General features: G+C 39.4%; 1 protein-coding gene across 1 annotated transcript; it reads right to left on the reverse strand.

The window, feature by feature from the left end:
- On the reverse strand, positions 1-17,364 carry LOC139743460 (dnaJ homolog subfamily A member 2-like). The gene is made up of 10 exons (XM_071653941.1): positions 17,263-17,364; positions 12,257-12,316; positions 11,603-11,711; positions 10,643-10,769; positions 8,986-9,066; positions 8,141-8,274; positions 7,113-7,255; positions 4,422-4,620; positions 2,362-2,489; positions 1-806 (listed from the first exon to the last, which is right to left on the reverse strand). Exons 1-10 carry the CDS (start codon positions 17,362-17,364, stop codon positions 627-629), a joined length of 1,263 nt encoding a protein of 420 aa, XP_071510042.1. The 3' UTR covers positions 1-626.
- Positions 17,365-17,779: the final 415 nt, after the last annotated feature.

Genomic DNA, 17,779 nt, shown 5'->3' on the forward strand with positions numbered 1-17,779 from the left:
CAATTAAAAAGTAGCAAAAATACAAGTTTATAAAGACTGGTGCATATATAATGATCAACATGACAACAACAAAAAAAGAGAGGAAATATTAAAAGGTATCGATCATTATTTACCTATCTGCATACAAGAGTATATACCATCAATGTGAGCGAAGTGGGAAATAAAAAGACCACGATGACTACGGTATTTTGTGAAAATGATCAAAGCAGTGACAACAGGTGGTGAAGGCCCAAATCAGTTTGCGACCAATCTCGGACTGAAAACAGGTGCACAGTGGTCCTCAAGTCCTGTCTGGCAAACGCTGCAATCCAAATTATCAACCATGACAACAACTGTCAAGGTGCCATTAAGACTTGAGAGCCTGGACACAAGACTAGTCAAACTGAAGGAGGGGGGGAAAAAAATCAGACCCACTGAAAACAAAATCTGAACAAACAACATATCACAGTCTCAATTATCTAACACAGTCCTGAACATTAATCTCGTCTCGGCATAAACGCGAGAGTCCAAAATGGCAATCTCTCCATTTTTTTTTTCCTCTTTCAGGGACAGTTCGTTATTCACACATTGGTCAAGCGCTAACTCACTGTCCTTTCTGCATTAGGCTGCTACTGTCCACACTGACGTTATTGATGCGCACACTGGACCGACGGGCCACCCGGGTGGTCGTCATCGTCGTCCTCCTCGTAGGCGTCCCGACGCTCTTGGTGATTGTGGGAGAGGTCAAGGTCCATCAGGTCGACTTCTTCGGCCTCATCGCCGGGCGGGGGATACTCTGGTCGCTGGGGTAACAGCTGTTCAAGTTCCTGTACAGAATGTCCCCCAAAAAATTACAATCAGATTTTTGCATTGATAACTTTCAATATGATTAGACTATCTGAATGCTACTTCACAGTCTAAAAATATAATGTCTTACCTGTATTTTGCAGAAAACCCCATTCAATTTGGTTAAGTGGTCACAGAGAAATGTGAATCGTTGTGAAGCATGTCGTGGATGTGATTTTTCCAAGTTTAGCACTTGGATGCTCTTGGAACTGCATATTTATGTGTGAACATAATGGCCAGAACTGGGAGGGAAGGGATACCTGACATGCTCTACAAAAATCTTCATTTCTCTTTGACCACTAAGGCAAATTGGATGGGGTTTTCTGTAAGACGTGGGTAATAAGTTATAGTTTCATACCATGAAATTGTATTTGGATTGATTCACTATTTTTAAAGTTATCATTGCAGAGGGTCCCATAGTAAATTTTTGGGGGGACATACGGTATAGAGGCACGGATGTAAATGGCATTTTAGATAACAAGAGCTAGCTGAATACTAGCACTATACATATTTCTTTTTTTGTTTCTGTTTTTTCGTTGGGGGAGTGGGGCGTGTGTTTTATTCTAATCTAGACATTATCTGGATCACAAAAGCAGTAAAGAAAGATGAATACACCACCTTGTCTCCCTCCAACCGAAAGGGATGAATGATTCTTTCAGTGCTTTTCTAGCAAAGCAATTTACCTCTTTTGTTCTTTTACATGTTTTCTCTCTTTTTTTCTCCCTTCATCTTCATCTCTTCTTTCTCATTTTTTTTTCCTCTCCATCACTTTCTCCATTTTTTGTCAATCTACATCTTTCTGAACATTCTGTTGTTGGTTTATGCCTGTGTTATTCTGCAAGCAAATAACCTGCCCGCTGTGATAAACTGGGTTGTCATTCCTTGACAATTGCTTATGAAAATTTGAAGGATAGCATTTTTCCTCAGTCTGAATTCCATCCTCTCTGGTGATTCGTAGGCATAAACAAAAATACAGTCTGACCTCTCCTATCTGGACATGTTGGGACCAGCGCTCATCCGGATAAAGGATTTGGCTGGATATGGGAGACTCAATGTTTAATACATGCAGCTGCCTACCCAATGGTAGCTACATGTACACATATCAATTTTGTGTGAACATGTCACATCCTCGTCAGCTAGTCTGCGTTCGAAATTCTCTGATAATTAGCTGAATGAAGGACTGCCTGTACATGCACTGATTCCATAACAAGTTTTCTGTCCATGTTCTTGCACTGATTTGGGGATAGTGAATGTATAAATGCATTTACATGAAAATTAGATGTGAATGTATGTTATTTATGTTGGGAAAAGATATGCAATCAATGTGAGTGTGTGTAGGAATCTTGTTCCAGTCTGAAATCCCCCTTTTCCCCGTAATTAATAGATTGAAAAAAAAAAACAACGCCAAAATCGCATCCAGATAATAGAGAAATCTGGATAAAGGGAGGCTGGATAGGAGAAGTTGAACTGTATTATGAAGACAGAGACATATGGTTAACGGGATTGGCAGATAAAGGGGCACACCGACATCGTTACCTTCAACTTCTCTTCAGATGTGAAATTGTTTTCAGGGAATTCAATGTTGAACTTGATGATGAGGTTGCCCTTTTCGTAGGGATTCCTGTACATGGGCATGCCTTCTCCTTCCACGACCCGTTTGCAGCCTGTAAACAGTGAAGCACAAACACAGTCTCTAAGAACAAGGGCTCCCTCACAGTTTGTTAATTTTTCTGTCTGACTGCATGTGAGTAATAGCAACTGCTGCATGCATTCCTCATCTTCACAAACATGATTGACACGACACTAGATAAATGGATAAATAAGATAGATATAGATAGCTAGACAGACAGATAGGTTCATACTGTAAAGGCAGAAATGTTTGCGTTATATTACTTTTCGAGTATTTCGCACTACATTTGGCGAGCGTGAATTTATAAACCCATGAAAATATCTTTACAATTTTCTCTGCACATTTTGAATGGGTTGGCAATTATTGTGCAGATTTAACTCAAGAACCCACAAAAATATAAATGTGCTTTTGAGCCACTCAGCACGGAAAAAAGTCTTGACATTTACTGGATTAGAGACTAGATATACTGTGTGCTCCCATTACAACAAACTCCTCGGAACCGGCAGTTTTCTTTGGATCCATTCTTTGCTATAACGAAATTTCGTTATAAACGAACAGCAGAATGTATTCATATACAGAGATGATGATTTTGGGACTTGAATTTTGATTTTGTTGTAATGAGAATTTTGTTACAAGGACCGTGTTTGTTGTAATGGGAGTGCACTGTAATGCATGCAAGTGTCTTGCTGTATTTTAGACATTATATTAAATCGCTGTAAAAATCAGAAACAGACTTGACACAGACATGAGTAATACACGTCCCAGACCGCTGCAGCTCAAGCAGTGATCTCCTCATTAGATGGTGTGACATTACCAAACTAGTTCAAGATGGATCACACTACAAATTAACCCACTGAGGACGGTTTGATTTTGCTACAACAAGCGTTTCCCATAGACACTTGCATGAGTATACTTGGGACTCGTCCTCAACAGGTTAATGCAGTAACTTGGTTGGTGTCACACCCTCAACATTAGCAGAATAATTTCTATAGTATCATGTTTGCAGTTAATGAAATAAGCATTGCGACATCAGGAATACAATTTCACAGCTGCATAATCAACAAGGAAAAGCAGAAATTACGCGGTGCGTAATATATGTCCCCGCCGGAAGTAGCATTTTGTAACAAAATGTACAATACAGGTCAAAAAATCAAGGTCAAAGGTCAAAGAAGTCAAAGGTCAAAATTCTGTGTAGAAGTGTTGAAGCCCTCACCTAGTGCCATCACATAAAGCAAACGGAATCGAAATCGGGTTAGAAATGGCGAAGGAGTAGCATTTTGTAGCAAAATGTACAATACAGGTCAAAAAATCAAGGTCAAAGGTCAAAGAAGTCAAAGGTCAAAATTCTGTGTAGAAGTTTTGAAGCCCTCACCTAGTGCCATCACATAAAGCAAATGGAATCGAAATCGGGTTAGAAATGGCGAAGGAGTAGCATTTTGTAGCAAAATGTACAATATAGGTCAAAGGTCAAGGTCAAAGGTCATGACTGAAATTCTGTGTAGAAGTTTCAAAGCTCCCATGTAGTGCTATCATATAAAGCAAACAGAATCAAAATTGGCTCATAAATGACAGAGAAGTAGCAAATTTAAGATTTTGATCACACACGGACGCACACACGGACGGACACACGGACGGACGGACGGACGGACGGACGGACGGACGGACACACGGACACACACACGTACGGAGCCCGTTTCATAGTCCCCTGCTCGAACTCGTTCGGCGGGGACAAAAAGTATGCATACTCTTTGTGAGCTGCAGAAGGCATGCATTTCAAATGAAAATCTCTTGCTACACTATAAAATTTGGATTGCATTACAGATTTTGCCATTTTGAGCGATTTTGTGAGGGTTCTTGTTTTCCAGTCACACTGTAAATAAGCATAATTAGGGCAATGTGACACTGGCTATTAGAGTGTTTCAAGTTGTTTTTCCCTTCCTCTCACTGACACGATTACAACACTTACCCGGCTGGATTATTTTGCCCGGTGGGTACTTGACAAGTAGTTTCCTGTTGTCTAAGTGTGTTATTGAAAACTGGAAGCCACACAACGCCTCCGTGATGCCAATGGTATGCTCCATGTAGAGGTCGGTGCCCTGGCGCTTGAACTGGTTGTGCTCCTTCTCCACCAGTATGATGATCACATCTCCCGGCTCTACATCCGGCTGGAGGATTTGAAGGGTTGACAGTAACGACATGTGAGATCAAGGAGGTTCTAGAGCTGGAGTTCCAACTGGCCATAATTATTCAAACAGTTGTCATATTTCTATGGATGCACAAAAGAATTCCACAGGTGCATTAGTACCCTTGACGTTCGATGTTTGAAGCCGCCATCATTCTGGGCAATCAGAAGAAGGATTTTGAACTCTAACATTATATCGGGTATATCTTGCTTGTTTATTCATTAAATGACATGAAATTTCTCCTTATGATAAAACATTTAGAACAAAGGTGAAACTTGTCCAGAAATACCTGCCAAGGGGGAAATCGGAGCTGTATGTTGTGAAAGTATTTGAAAGTACACCCTCTTTGAATGCCGATTGTAACATTTTTCCGCTAAATTCCGACAAATAAAACTGATATGGAATAATCTTCGATAATAGTTCTTTATAAATCAATATGTCAGATTTGTGCCCGGACATGCCCATGTCCAGTAAACTTGATTTTCATTTCATCAATTTCTTTGTGATTTCTACCCGCGCATCCCCTGCCTGTACCTTTTTGTATTGCTCATGTTCCATAAGTAGGGATGGCGAAAAGTTATCACCATCATAAAGACATATCTTTCCTAGAAGGTAGCTGGTCGTTATGCAATGACACATGAATCAATTGTCTTCCTACCTATGGGGCAGCTCCAGTTTAGTACATACTTCAAGTATTTTTGAGTGGCCGCTTCGAACATGGGATCAAAGGGAATAAAACTGTTGTTAATCCATCTCCTGAACCTCCTTGGTGAGATCAAAGCAAACTTGTAACTACTTCTTATGTCATCGCTTTGTATTGAGCGAGGCTATCAACACCATCACTGATGTCACTAATCTGACATGTCGCTGCACTTTTTCACTATAACAATGTTATGGTTCTGTTGTAACAGTCATACTGTATGTAGGTTTTGCACAAAATGAGGGAAAGATTTGATATCTTTGACAAAGAATTCAAATGATGTTGCTCCTTACTTTGGAAAGTGTATGTTTCAACTTGAATAGGCCTAGGGTAAAATATATACCAAGAGACGAAACTGAACATAATTTTACCCATTTATTATCCTTGATCGGTCAAAGAAATATTACTTTCGAATTCCCCTCAACATTTCCATGCTAAGTGAGGTAATATAAGGGAAATGAATAAAATAAACAAACATAAGCAGGAACAAATACATTAATCTGTATAACTCAGATTTTGCAAAATGACTGCAACCACAGTTGAAGCACTCCACTAGATGAGCCTGCCTGACTTTGTTATACATGTATTGTGTGCTATTCATGACTTCCAATCTACCTAGAATCGCTATCCCACAGCCATAATGGTTGTGTAGTCCCTCAGAAAGCCCAGTGCTGCTGCCTCCCCCCTCCCCCATCCAATATTACTTTCATCATTAAGAGATATCATTTTATCATACAGAGGCCATTCTAGCATTTACAAGTTCACAAAAATTATATATAGGACAGCATGGCAGTACATTTGTTCATTGTAGCTTCAGTTTCAGTGAGAACAAATCTATGCTACAGAGATAAAGTCCTGATGAAGACTGCCATGCCATACACCTGTATTTTACAATCTACCACAGTAACTGCATTTTGGTGAATAATCTCTTGGGTCATTAACAGGGGCGGATCCAGGAATTCTGAAAAGTGTGTGTGTGTGTGTGTGTGGGGGGGGGGGGAGGAGGTGCCAAAAATATTTCTGGTGCCACTTCTGGGTTTCATCGGTCGACAAGCAAAAAAAAAGCGCTTCAGCGCAAGTTTCTGGCGCCACTACAATCAGCTGACAAAGATGGTTTCTTCAAAACTTAAGGGGGGAGGGGGGGCCGTGCCCCCTTTCATTTTTTTCTTTTTATTTCTTTTGTTTTAACCAAAAAACAGGAAGGATGCCCCCGTCTGGATACGCTTGTGAAAACAGACAGTGTGAGATTCTTATCATCAGATAAACCACAACCCTAAAACATATCACCTGCCCACTAATAGCTTAAAATTACTGAACTGTTCCACTTCTACAGAGGTCTACCCCATTTTACTTTAGCTAAAAGTCTGGAATTGTGGCCCTTGTATTCATGACCATTAATCAGCTGTCAGGTCACAAATATCTATACCAAGCAGCATTCTGGTACCTTGGGCTGATCTCAAAGTATCAAGGTGATATGACATACATACATACAAGAAGACAACCCTGGAACAGAACACACTGAAACCCAATACAGTGCACTCCCGTTATAACGAACACAGTTATAACGAAATTCCGGTTACAACGAAGTAAAAATTAAGGCAGCAACATTATACGCTCTATGTATTTTTATTGTTTATTTGTTCGGTTAGAACAATATTTTGATATAACGAAAGAAAACTGCTGGTCCCGGGGACTTCATTATAACAGGGGTCCACTGTATATGGCAAAGGTGTCAGGGAGATTGGGTGTAGTACGGAGGTTAAAGCACTCTTACCTGCTGATCACCCTCCCCTCTGAACGTGATCCTCTGCCCCTCCTTCATGCCCTTGTCGATGTGTACCTCTAGGATCTTGGACTCTTTGTTGACCTTCATCCCGTTACACTTCTTGCAGCGATCCTTCTCATTTATTCTCTCCCCTGGGGGGTGGGTGACACAATGTGGAGGAAGGTTTAAATACTGCATACTGTATACGCCATATATTTAGCGAGTCTAAATTTTCATGAATCGAGACCTCCCAACGATTTCGCGAGTGGTTAAATTCACAATCACGGAGTCCTGTACTGAATGGAGACCTGTATACATGTGCCTCACATTCACATCAGGACTAATATTTTCACGCATCTTTAATTTCACGAATAGCAGCTGATTCACGAAATTTGTGAAAATAAAAACCTCAGGAAATATTCGGCGTATTACAGTACATGTTACACTTTCATATTCTCTGTGTCTTACGCAGACAAGGCAATTTTTAAAGTTATCCTATGTCAACAAAAAAATTCTGTTGTGAGTCACATGCCAGTAATCAGGTATTTTTTGTCTTCGAATGTCATAAAACTTTTCTTGAGGCTAGTTGTACGACTATTGAACATGAAATGTAACTAAAAATGAATGTATAAATGAAGAGTTTATTCAAAAAGAGAGTTAACTCCATTTATCTATTTGGTTTTGGGGTCTTTTTTGTTGTTGTTGTTGATTGTTCCAAAGGTTGGGGGGGGGGGGGAAAGCAACCCATGAACAAACTGGAAACTACATTTATCAATGTACTTTGTACCCATAGCACTAACTTTGCTCTATCACTTCTGATTCTTGAGAAAAAGAATTTTTAAAGATTCCTTATGTTTTTTCAAGGGGGCCCAGGGGCCCCTGGGGAGCATGCTACCCATTTTAACAAAGTGAGATCCTATTCCCCTAGGGATGATACCTGTCAAGTTTGGTGAAAATTCATTCTGGGATTTTCAAGAAGAAGATGAAAATGTATCATTTAGGTCCCACTTTGGACAATGGTCAGCTGACACACTTACCTTCTCCCCGGCAGTCCGGACACGTCGATTGCATCTGCTGGACCATTCCCGGCCCGAGCTGTCGTATCGTCACTTTGATTCCCCGCCCGTGACAGGTGCGACACGGCTGCATGGCACCGGGCTTGCCCCCAACTCTGCAAAAGCAAGGACAGGTTTGCAGTTAATATCACAATGAGGCTTTCACATTGTGTCAAATATATTTAACCCTTTGTGCGCTTTGAGAGCTAATTGGCACAGAAAACCCCATAGCATTGTACAGACTGTCCCAAGTATGTGACACTGAAAGGGTTAAAAAAAAATATTGTGCAGGCCTTCATGGTGTGATTGTGACACCGTCTGTGCAGCAATTTCCATTTGCTTGATGCACAATAGGGCTAAAACTGAATTTTCCTGTCTTGCCTGATACACAAGATTGTCATCAACTTCGCAAATTTTCTGCACAACACCAGAATGCTTCTCTAAAGAAAATGCAATATCCATGAACATTTAATCACATGAATATAGTGACTCTAATGCAATTTATTGTGTCATCTGATTTTGCTGACATAGTCGTTGATAGGTAATTATTTTTTCTTTTGTGTGTGTATGTGTATTTCTATAACACAAATCTCATTCATGTCCAAGGAATTAGATTACACTGAATAACAGTGGTCCTCTTTTGCCAGAACATATGTCCATATCTTTTTGTTATTGTTGTTTTTACCACTACTATCTAGCACTCTTACTGGTTTCAAAACATGTACTTGTATATGAGTCACTTTATGACAGCAGAAGTTTTGAAACACATCATGCTTTCATTTGTTTTCCTTTCTTTTAAACTGATGAATAAGTTGACAGGTACTTACCCACCACATGCATCACAAATTACATTCTTGCTAAGTTGAAGCTTTGATACTTTGCCATTGTACAGATCTTCCAGAGAAACTCTGTAACACAATCACAGTGAAATAGTTGGACAAACACACATCAAGTGCTGCTCTCAGAGAGACTGCACACTGTTTGCACTTTAAAGGGATCATATAGTTTTGGTTGAGACTGAACTTCAAGTTTATATCATTTTTATTCATTTTTTATTTTTTTGGTGAGATAGTGAGAAACCTCTTATGAAATATGAAAGAGCATGTAATTCCATGAGGATTTCAACGTTTATTTGATGAAAATTGATTTTGAAATGGCTGAGATATCCAAAACAGAGTGATCCTAATAAAGTGTGGGACCCACATTTTATCATGATCATTTTGTTTTACTTTGTTTTTGGATGTTTCAGCTATCCCAAACCCGATTTTCATCAAATAAACTTTGAATTTCTCTTAAAATGGTATGCTCTGTACTATTTCATAAGTGTTTTCTTGGTATCTCGCAAAAAAGTTAAAGCCCAATTTTCATCTCCACCAATACTGTACCATCCCTTTAAATTGAGAGGGAAAAATGAATGTTAGGCTGTTTAAACCACATTTCAAACACATTATGTTGACAACTTCAGTACAATTGTACCATATTAAAGCATCTCCCATAGTACATATAGATATAAGTAAAAGAAATGTTCAGGATAAGTGATACAGCAATGAAATTTTTACACATAAAAATGTAATGACCATACGATTCCCTTTCTCTGTATCGTTTATAAAACCATTGTTCTTCACACTTCAATATTACTTGGTGGAAATGCACATTTGCATGCTTATCAATCATAAATACACAAATTGCTATATTGAATAATCATTTTGAATTTTGTCTTCAGTAAGGGAAGATACTAGTCTATGTCTGTCAGTGAAACATTTCTTGAAATAATTGCAATTAATTTATGGAAAATATTTTCGAAAGGTGTAAAAGTCATGTAAGCAACAGACAAAAATACTGTGGAGAAAGTAAAAGTTGATGTGATAGAAACAGGAAGTATGGCAAACCAAGAGAGATAGACTGGGAGGTACCGGCAGAGCATGTGAGATTAACTGACCGGTGGAAGAAAGGAATAATAGCAAAGTACGAAGGATAAACTGGCCAGTGACAGAAAGGAACAAAAGCAAAGCCTATGAGTTAACCTCACTATAGAGAGAAAAGAATGACGGCAAAAAGCATTTAAAAGAGATACAATGTCTAGTGAGTGAGAGGGGTACAGACCAACATGTGAAATGTTCTGACAGACCTGAAAGAGAAGAAGTGTGGGGGGGGGGGGGGGGGGTGTATGATAGACCGACACGGAAGAGTAGATACAAGGTACTGTAAAGCTTAGGAGATCAACTGAACAGTGTGAAGGGGTAATGGCAAAACATGTAATGAAATGACCTGTAAGAGAAAAAGGAGCAACTGCAAAATGAACAATAATGTCACTAGTGACACAGCAAGGGGAAATTACAAAGTATGCAAAGATAAATTAAATGATGAAAGAGAAAATGGACAAAGAAAAGATCGAAAGGTAAATAGCAAGGCATGTAAAGATAAAGTGACCAGTAAGAGAGGGAGAAAGAGAGAAAGAAAGGAACAATGGCACAGCAAACTGACCGGTGTTGATGTAGAGTATCTTCCCCCTTCATTCTTCGTCTGCTCGTCCTCCTGGGTCCCCTTCCACCAAACGGACCTCCGAACATACTTTCACCAAAGAAGCTCGAGAAGAGATCTTCCATACCTCCTGTGGATTGGCAAAATTGGCATGTTTCTTTCTTTCTCAATCAGGAAATGCCCCCCACAAAAAAAAAAAAAAAAGAGAAGAAAAATGAAACTCAAATACATACAATGTGCATATGATTGCATTTATATCATCTATGGTTGCATCTTCTATCCACAGAGGACGATTCAGAAGATTTCTGTCTCTTCTACTTATGGAACATTTCATTACATGAACTACCAACAACACTGCAGAGTCTTTATCACACTGACCTACTAGTGTCAATTTGCAGAATATTACGCTTGCAAACTATACAGTTTTAATACAGTACTTCTTTCACGAAGTTATGACTGAGTGATTCTGTTTAAATGAAAAAAAAAAAAATCTGGACAACATAACCCTCATCTATCTATGACGATGCATACACGCTAGGTGAAATCTAGCTACTCAACAACTTACAGTCTGTTCATACAAAGGGGTTGATGGAAATAAGTTTGGGGGAGATTCCAGTCAAAACTTAGAAGTGAAAATAGATCCAGAATTTACAATGTATTTGTCAAAGTTCCTGCTTTGAGATGCATTCAGATTTTTTTTTAAACTTCAAAGTATTAGAATGTGCTATAAACACCCACAGTATCATTATAAATCAAGATGACATAAAATGAAATCACTACACTAAAGAAGTTGATTGTCATTGATGTTTATTCTACCTAATTTCCAAAGAAACAAACAATTGATGTATATTGTTCATAATACCTTTGCGTGTCAAGTTGGGACAATTTGCCAATTCTGATGTGACATGTTACTTTGATATTCACTATTGATAGATTTTTCAAAGATTTTTTCTTCCAACTTACCTCCACCTCGGCCACCTCCTTCTTTCAGGGCATCAAGTCCATAATTATCGTAGGTTTCCCGCTTTTCTGGGTCTGATAGTACCTCATACGCAAAGCTGATTTCCTTAAACTGCAAACACGCAAAGAATATTGAATTACAATTGTAAGCCAACGCATAAAATGAAATGGTACATAATGCAAAGACAACTGCACAGCAGACAGCAGATCGAATTCTTAACTACATGTATGCAAGCATTCAGTTATCACCTATAAAAGACTTCATTAGAGCATATTCTCGTAGCAAATCTTACACTGTATTCACTTTAGGTACAAATCAGTCAAAGTGAACAGTCACATACTCGTTTAGTAAAGTTTCTTGCTGCATGTACTGGGTATTTGATTTGATTGAACTCAATACCGCTTGTAAGCAAATCAAAATCTATTAACCCGTTGAGGACGAGTCCTGAGTATACTCCGGCAGGTGTCTATAGGAAAGGCGTTCTGTAGCAAAATCAGTCCGTCCTCGACAGGTTAAACATCTTCTGCAATTTAATATAGGTACTGTGGATTATGAAAAACAAATATCTTTGGACAAATATGACTGCTGTGAGACAGCTATTGGGAGTTGACATTAGAGTTTTCTTTCAGTTTAAGCTGCAATAACTTGTCACTTACTTTATCTCCATATTCTGGATTCTTGTCTGGATGATATTGTTTTGCCATCTTCCGATAGGCCTGGTAACATGAAAAAAAGAGAAGAAAATTATGGTAAATTATGTTATTTGCACATTTTCCTACAAACATTGCTTTATCAATGCATGCATTAAAACAAGAAACAAATATTCTCCAAACAATGAGCACATTTGAATGTTTCACTAAGTACTGCATCTTCTAAAGATCACCTGTTTTTCAGTTGCATTGTGCCTTGAGTACATAGAGTGTACATGCTGCCAAAACTCAAATCTTCCCAAGTTGTTTAACTCTTTATGTGCCACGTTCACACGTCCGACTCAGTCGACGGCGTGCCAACTTGGCATATTCTGCTCAAACGCACAAACCCGCCCAAACCGATCAATAAATCGCCCAATGCCACAGTACAATGGAAGCGTTTCATGCTGTACCATTCCTGTCACACGTAGCTTGCATTTTATGTGTTGATTCAATATCAACCAATGTTCATTCCTGGATTTACAAGTAAATTCCCAGCTTGTGCCAGTGTTTTGTGTGCAAAAGCATGCCTCTGCAATAATATAGCTATTGCTCTTTTGAAAGGAAAATAAAATAGATTTGTCATGTGATTCACATCAAATCAAAGCTCAGAATTTTCTCTACTTTGCTCATTACATGTCAAGGGTAACACAAATCTATAAAAGTTCCATAGATTTGAAAAAAAAGAAGAATGTTTTCCCAAAGCAGGACTAAATCGCCGTCTCAGAATAACGTGACACAGAGGGGGTTTACAACGTGGCACATAAAGAGTTAAGGGTAGCTTGGACTTGCAGGTTGCTCGTTTAATCACCTTGATGCTATGATGCTCAAGATGTTCCCTTTGTGGAAAAGATTAACTAATCCCTTCACTTCAAAAAAGACACTCTGACTCAGCATTACAAAGTCATGGTGCACATTTTCTGTGTAGATGTTGCATTTCACAGGGAGTGGGGGATTGGCTATGGGCATGAATAGGATTATGTACACAGCTATGTGTATCTTCTCAGATTACGTGTATACCAAGTCTAGATGTATTTTAATTTTCTGCTGTGTTCGACCTGCAGGTCTCAAAATTATGAACATCAAGAGAATCTTTACAAATTAATTTGTATGGTCCTTTCTAGAAGTGTCTACAAAAATGCACACACATACATGTATATGTACAGTTGTATATACTGTATCTCCCAGTCTACTGTTTTCTCCCAACATATCAGTTTTGATAAAGACTCATATAATCCGAAGATTACACCTGCTCCTAAAATTTCTACACATCTATCCCATTCAAAACTAGGACTATTACCAAATAATGTAACCAGGCTGTAAATGTATTGTAAATGTATGAGGACATACATGTACACAATTGTACATTGTAAATGATACTCTATTTTACATACAGCAAAGCAAACTTCATGTCATTACTCCACTGCAGTCCAGTTCTTATCATAATAAGCCAGCGTCATCTTGCTCAAAAAGGAAAAAAGAAAAAAATGCTTAACTACATTTGTACTTGCAATTTCATGGACAAACCTCTGTTTGTGCAAAATAAAAACTATGATGTAAAGACTGTATTTTGGAAGTTGCTGAGGCATGCAAGCACACACACATACATACACGGTGCCCACACATACACACATTTTATATACACACAACTCCTCACTTTCAAACCTGCACAAAATGTTGTACATTGCATAAATGGGTATAATGTATCGGTACTTCAGTTTGCAAATTTATTAGACTCCTAAAGAGTCACAGCACACACACACGTGTTGGTGCTTATATTTTCCATTCCTCCTTGACACAAGACATGGCCTAGTGCACACAGATCTACTGTACTGTAGGTCTGTATCTAGTCAATGTATTTATTGTAGTCACCCTGTAGAGACTTGGCTCAGCTCAGTCAAAGTAGTAGGGTCTAGTGGATTACACATGCATAGATCTAGCGATTAGTACCAGCATGGTACCAAGGCAGTACTGAGTAGTAAGTAGAAGTGTAGCCTGACCAGATGCCATGCTTCCCATTGCATCTCCGTTGGTCAATTCCACGGAAAGGTTGCATTTTATGATAATCAAACTATTGAGTATAGATGATTAATGAAGCCTAATTAGATGATCTGGTATTGTTTACTCAAAGCAGCCTTTCACAACGGATATTTTGATACCTCATTTGTGAACATCGGTGAACGTGGAGTGGAGTTATGTCCAAAAAACCTTCATTTTTCACAAAAATTGTCAATTTTTGCAGAATTTATGTATCATTTCTGATACACTATTATGACCATAATACAGCTTGTGTAATTCTCAGATGGCTTATTTTCTGAATGTTCTTTGGTCATAGATCAATTGGCTTTATGATGTTCTAGAACTTGTTCCGGCATCAGTAAATATTATTCTCTCAATCTCAAAATGTGGTAGTTGATAGCGTCCCATAAGTCACGTTTTTGTGTCCCATCAGTCACACTGGTTTTCCCTATCCTGCTACTGTACCAATGAGTACCTAGATATTCATACCACTTGGCTCAGAGTAAGCACCAACCCTTTGCTACATTCAGGAAAGAAAATATCTTTCCAGAGTCTCTGTGTGTAAGAATATTTCAGAACTTACTTTCCCACGTGAAAAACGGTGGTCCTCAGATGTCCCATCAGTCACGACAGCAATTTTTCGTTGCTGTACGTAATGGAATGATACTTTTCAAACTGAGTATGGTGTTTTCATAAACTGTGATATGATGGATCTAACCATGAACTGAGAAAAATGCACTTGATGCAACTATTTTCTCAAAATACTGGTTTGACATTGCCAAAAATTGTCACTTTGTCCCATTAAGTCACAATGGAATTGACCAGTTGTGTCCAGCAACAGGGCTGTGCAGACCGATGGGATTTATTGTTTTACACTGAACAATAATTTTGCATAGCAAAGTGATACGAGCAGACCTGTCTCTAAACAGCTTAACAGAGGGCTGACCATACATGTCCCAATGTCAGATAAGAAGCTCACCGTGAAGAGACAGATCCCATCGGACGTTGAGTGCAGTGTACTGTGTACAGTTGTAGGAGTGTACTACAATTGTAGCTGGTGTCAAAGAATGAAAAGATTCAGTGTATCACTCAGGGGGGCAGGGTACCGCCCCTACCTTACAGGTATTCCATTTATGATTTTTTGTCAAAATGTCTGAAAGTGAAAATCAGCAAATTCATGTCAACATGCTCATGACAGGTATTTCACAAACCACAAGTCAAGAAATAAACACCGGAAGGCTCTGTTGTCTTGTTGTGTTGTTCATATGAGACAGAAAGATCCATCTGTCCGGAAGAGTCCTTTACTTTTTTGATGTTATCGCTCTAATCCAGAGACAGTACTAGGAGGGGATCTGTGAAGCCAGACACAGTCTCTGCGGAACATATCCCCGACGACCAGATACAGACCGACCTTTCGGTCACTGTTCATATTAGACAGAAAGAGTCTGTCCGGAGGAGTCTTTTTTTTTTTTTTGTGGATGTTATCGCTCTCCTCCATAGACAGACGAAAGCTTGTACCGGTACTATACATCGCTGTGGGGAAGCTCTAACCACTGTCTCTAAGGAGAATTGGGTGAGGTACCTCACCCTTCTTGAATGCGTCTAATTCACAGCCCTAGATCGGCAAATTTTAACTTGTATAGCAAAATCAACATTTGAAGAATGCATTGCACTCACCAGAACAATGAATGATCCAACATTTTGATAGAATTTTCATGAAAAAAGACAACTACCAGCCCGTCGGTATGGTCGTAACAGCTCTTCAACATACATTGTATGAATCCATTAGCCAATCACATGCCAGGCAGATTTCTACGTGTTTTTTTTAATTAAAACAACAATGGCCAACGGATTCAAATTGGTGACTTACATTTAGCGAACGGCGATGTTGCGATATGGATACAAATTTCTGCGATCTAACTAGTTTAACTGTATTTCAATTGCACAATGTGAGAAAGTTACATCAAATATTGCTGCATAATATTAATGTGTCATGTCTTGTCAAACTTGTTTGAGTGTAAAAAAGCTGTATGAAATTGGGTTCATCGTAATGTTTGGTCTGTGCGCGACCGCTGGCAGAACAGCCCTTCAGGAGCCAGCGTCATAGCCTTCAGTCTGTATAGGAGGGATCCGTGAAGCCAGACGCAGTCTCCGCGGAATATATCCCCGACGACCAGATACGTACACAGACCGATCTTTCGGTCAATGTTCATATTTAACACTTACATAACAATCACTATTATGACAATAGACTTGCCTTGACTTTAGTGTCTTAGAATAGTAGTAGGGTAGTATTTTCTATACACTCACAGCTATGTTTATAATAAGACTAAATGGGCTCTACTACACAGGATGCCTGATCTCAGATGATGTACTTCTACAGCAAATGTAGGCCCACAGGTAATTGCATGTGCATGGCCTTGATTTTGTCCAACGTTACAGAATGGAAAGAGGAAACTGCAAAATTTCTTAGTCATACAGACCCTGATGTGTATTATTACATTGTGTTTCACATCAACAATGAAACTTCGTCATATCTGTGAATTTTGTTTAATTCATAAAATACTGCAAGAGGATAGAAAGAACACAATCCGCCGTGGTTTCAATGTGACGCTAGTACTAAACGAAAGAGAAGGTTCACGAAGCTTTTCTACTTTTCAGCGTGCGGGCCGCTCGTATAGACACCGTATAAACGCATACATACGATCGTCAACCTATGGAACCTACCGGCACGGCGCGACTCGCGATCGCCGCCGTGCACCGTGTACCCTGCATGGTCACATGCATTTGGCATGAAGTCCCATAGACGGCACACGTTATATCCTAAGCCACGCTTGCAGCACACACAGACCTTATGTATAAATCGTCAAGTCATTCATTCCATCACCAGCACTCAGTGACAAAATCCTCCGGCAGGCGATTCGAACAAACAGTGTATTCTTAAATCTAATTACCTTTTTTAACTCCGTATCATTTGCTGATTTCGGGACCCCCAGAAGATCGTAAAGACTGGTATCGACAGGGCCACTGGCCCGAGGCCGTCCGAAGAACGCCATTTTTTTGCGTCACGTTTCTAGTGCAAAGACCAAAGTGAATCAGAATTGAACGCACGGATATCGGATCAACATGTATGCAAAGCTAAAGGCGCATGTACTGTATGTGCTTCGATCATTACCAATCGCGAAGCATAGCAGCGCAACTTCAGCGCAACCCAACCACGAACTCTGCGTTGGCGTGAAATCACACGCAGCCTGCACGCAGCGCGAACCGTCATGCGTAGAAAAGAACATCCACTTGTGAAAGAAACCGGACAGACAGAGTCTAAGGATTTTGTATTTGGAAATAACCGGACACTTTGAACCGAATGATGGAGAGTGCATGCAGAGTGCATACTATAATGTTGCAAAGATATTAAAAAGGGCGAGAAGGGATTTCCCAGTATCTCATATAGACCTACTGGATAATTGTGCA

This window comes from Diadema antillarum, unplaced genomic scaffold (genome assembly GCF_040938485.1).
Source record: "Diadema antillarum isolate AM-2024a unplaced genomic scaffold, OU_Dant_1.0 seq00001083_RagTag, whole genome shotgun sequence".
In the NCBI taxonomy this organism is placed as follows: Eukaryota; Metazoa; Echinodermata; class Echinoidea; order Diadematoida; family Diadematidae; genus Diadema; species Diadema antillarum.